At 47.6% G+C, this 1,595-nt stretch overlaps 1 protein-coding gene across 1 annotated transcript in view; it reads right to left on the reverse strand.

The window, feature by feature from the left end:
- The window catches only part of T265_07457 (hypothetical protein), a gene marked incomplete at both ends in the record, with an annotated part of 13,599 nt that extends 13,259 nt beyond the window's left edge, over positions 1–340 (reverse strand). Inside the window, one exon of the mRNA XM_009172986.1 lies at positions 36–340. Coding sequence (XP_009171250.1) covers positions 36–340 — 305 coding nt within the window. The remainder of the gene's footprint in view (positions 1–35) is intronic.
- Between the last annotated feature and the right edge of the window lie 1,255 nt (positions 341–1,595).

Genomic DNA, 1,595 nt, shown 5'->3' on the forward strand with positions numbered 1-1,595 from the left:
TTGTAAGAATCTTTCCGAATTCATCCGCCACAAACTGCCGCACCTCAGATGACGGTGTCCCATATCTCAGCAGGGCCTTGCCTGTGCCCAACTCGTCTTCGGTTAGACGTCGACTGACTGGAAGCCGATCGTACAGAAACTTTGACAGTTTGTGGTTGTGTTCCAGAAAATAAGAGGTCACTGCCAGTTGGTTCCCTTGCCTCCGTAGACAAAACCGCACTGGACAGCTGGTGCTTCGCGTACATTTTTTATTGGAAAATACGCTCGACTTACTAGCTTCTTCTGATTCCACGGCTTTCCTTGGTCTTGGGGGCGCCTGCTGCACTTGTATTACACCCATTCGTAACGCAAAATAGCGTTGGTGCTTCGATTACTGGATGAACGCACAAATACCACAAAATCATCCTTCATGTATTCATTTAAGGTCTTCTCAAATGCCGTGAACGATGACAACGATGCGCCCACAAATTTCTCAACGAAAGCCACTTCCGAAGCCATAGCAGACGAAGTTCAAAGCCGAATGTGGGCCAATAACTTTCAAAAGAGATCGATTAAAACAAATCGCAAAAAATGACGGTAGATGAGGGGTATTTTCAGTCTGAGCATATATTCAAATTAGTGCAACATTTTGACGTTGAATTTTTTATTTCGGCCGCATTTTATTTTACAGAAGAATGAATTATGATGCTAGGCGCTGTCATGCAACAGGCGGCATATCCTAGAGGGTGACGCCTACGTTCTAAACGTAATCTGTCGAATCACGGTATATGCATTCTCTCTCGTTTTGATGCTCTTGCGTCGGCGACCGCCAAGTCTGCCGTATGAATGTGTCGGAACAAACTGTTGCGACAGGCGGCAAATCCTAGTAGGTGACGCCAACGTTCTAAACGTAGTATTTCGAATCCCGGTATATGCATTCTCTCTCGTTTTGAGGCTCTTGCGTCCGCGACCGCCAAGTCTGCCGTATGAATGTGTCGGAACAAACAATGTGAGGTCAGGCTACGTAAACTAAATTATAGTTTGTGGTGCAAAAACCCACATGCTGCCAGACTGTCGACACCTGCGCTGGAGAATGCACATGTCCATTCTACCAGGCGACGTGGCTCCCCTGCGTACACCTGTTCTCTGTATTTCGAGATCAGTCCGTTCCGAGCAGTAAGAACTATTCATCGTTGACTTTTTCTTAGCTTGCTTCCCAATTCACCAACGATGGATGTCGGATTACAACCTACCGGAGAAAGGTGTACCCCTTACACTTGTTTCCAAACCACCGCCGACAGCTTTCGACGGCCTTCGTAAACAAGTGAATCAAGTAATGGAGAAGCTTCAGAAGCTGAAATTCAGGAGGGACGCAGCCATATTCAAGCGGTTGATTGTTCAAGGACAAATCCTGCTTCATCAAGCCTCGAAGTCTGCAGCAGACGATCTGCCGTTGATGGTCGAGGATACTGCACCTCACCCCAAGTGACGGTCTGGAAACGCCCACTTGTGGTTTCGTGTGCTGTGTGACCGGCCGACTACTACCGGTGACCGCTGGTGTGCAATGGATGGATGGATTAATTAGGCATCGTGTACCCTAGCCGCATGTTAGTGGT

Source organism: Opisthorchis viverrini (assembly GCF_000715545.1).
Source record: "Opisthorchis viverrini unplaced genomic scaffold opera_v5_179, whole genome shotgun sequence".
NCBI lineage: Eukaryota > Metazoa > Platyhelminthes > Trematoda > Opisthorchiida > Opisthorchiidae > Opisthorchis > Opisthorchis viverrini.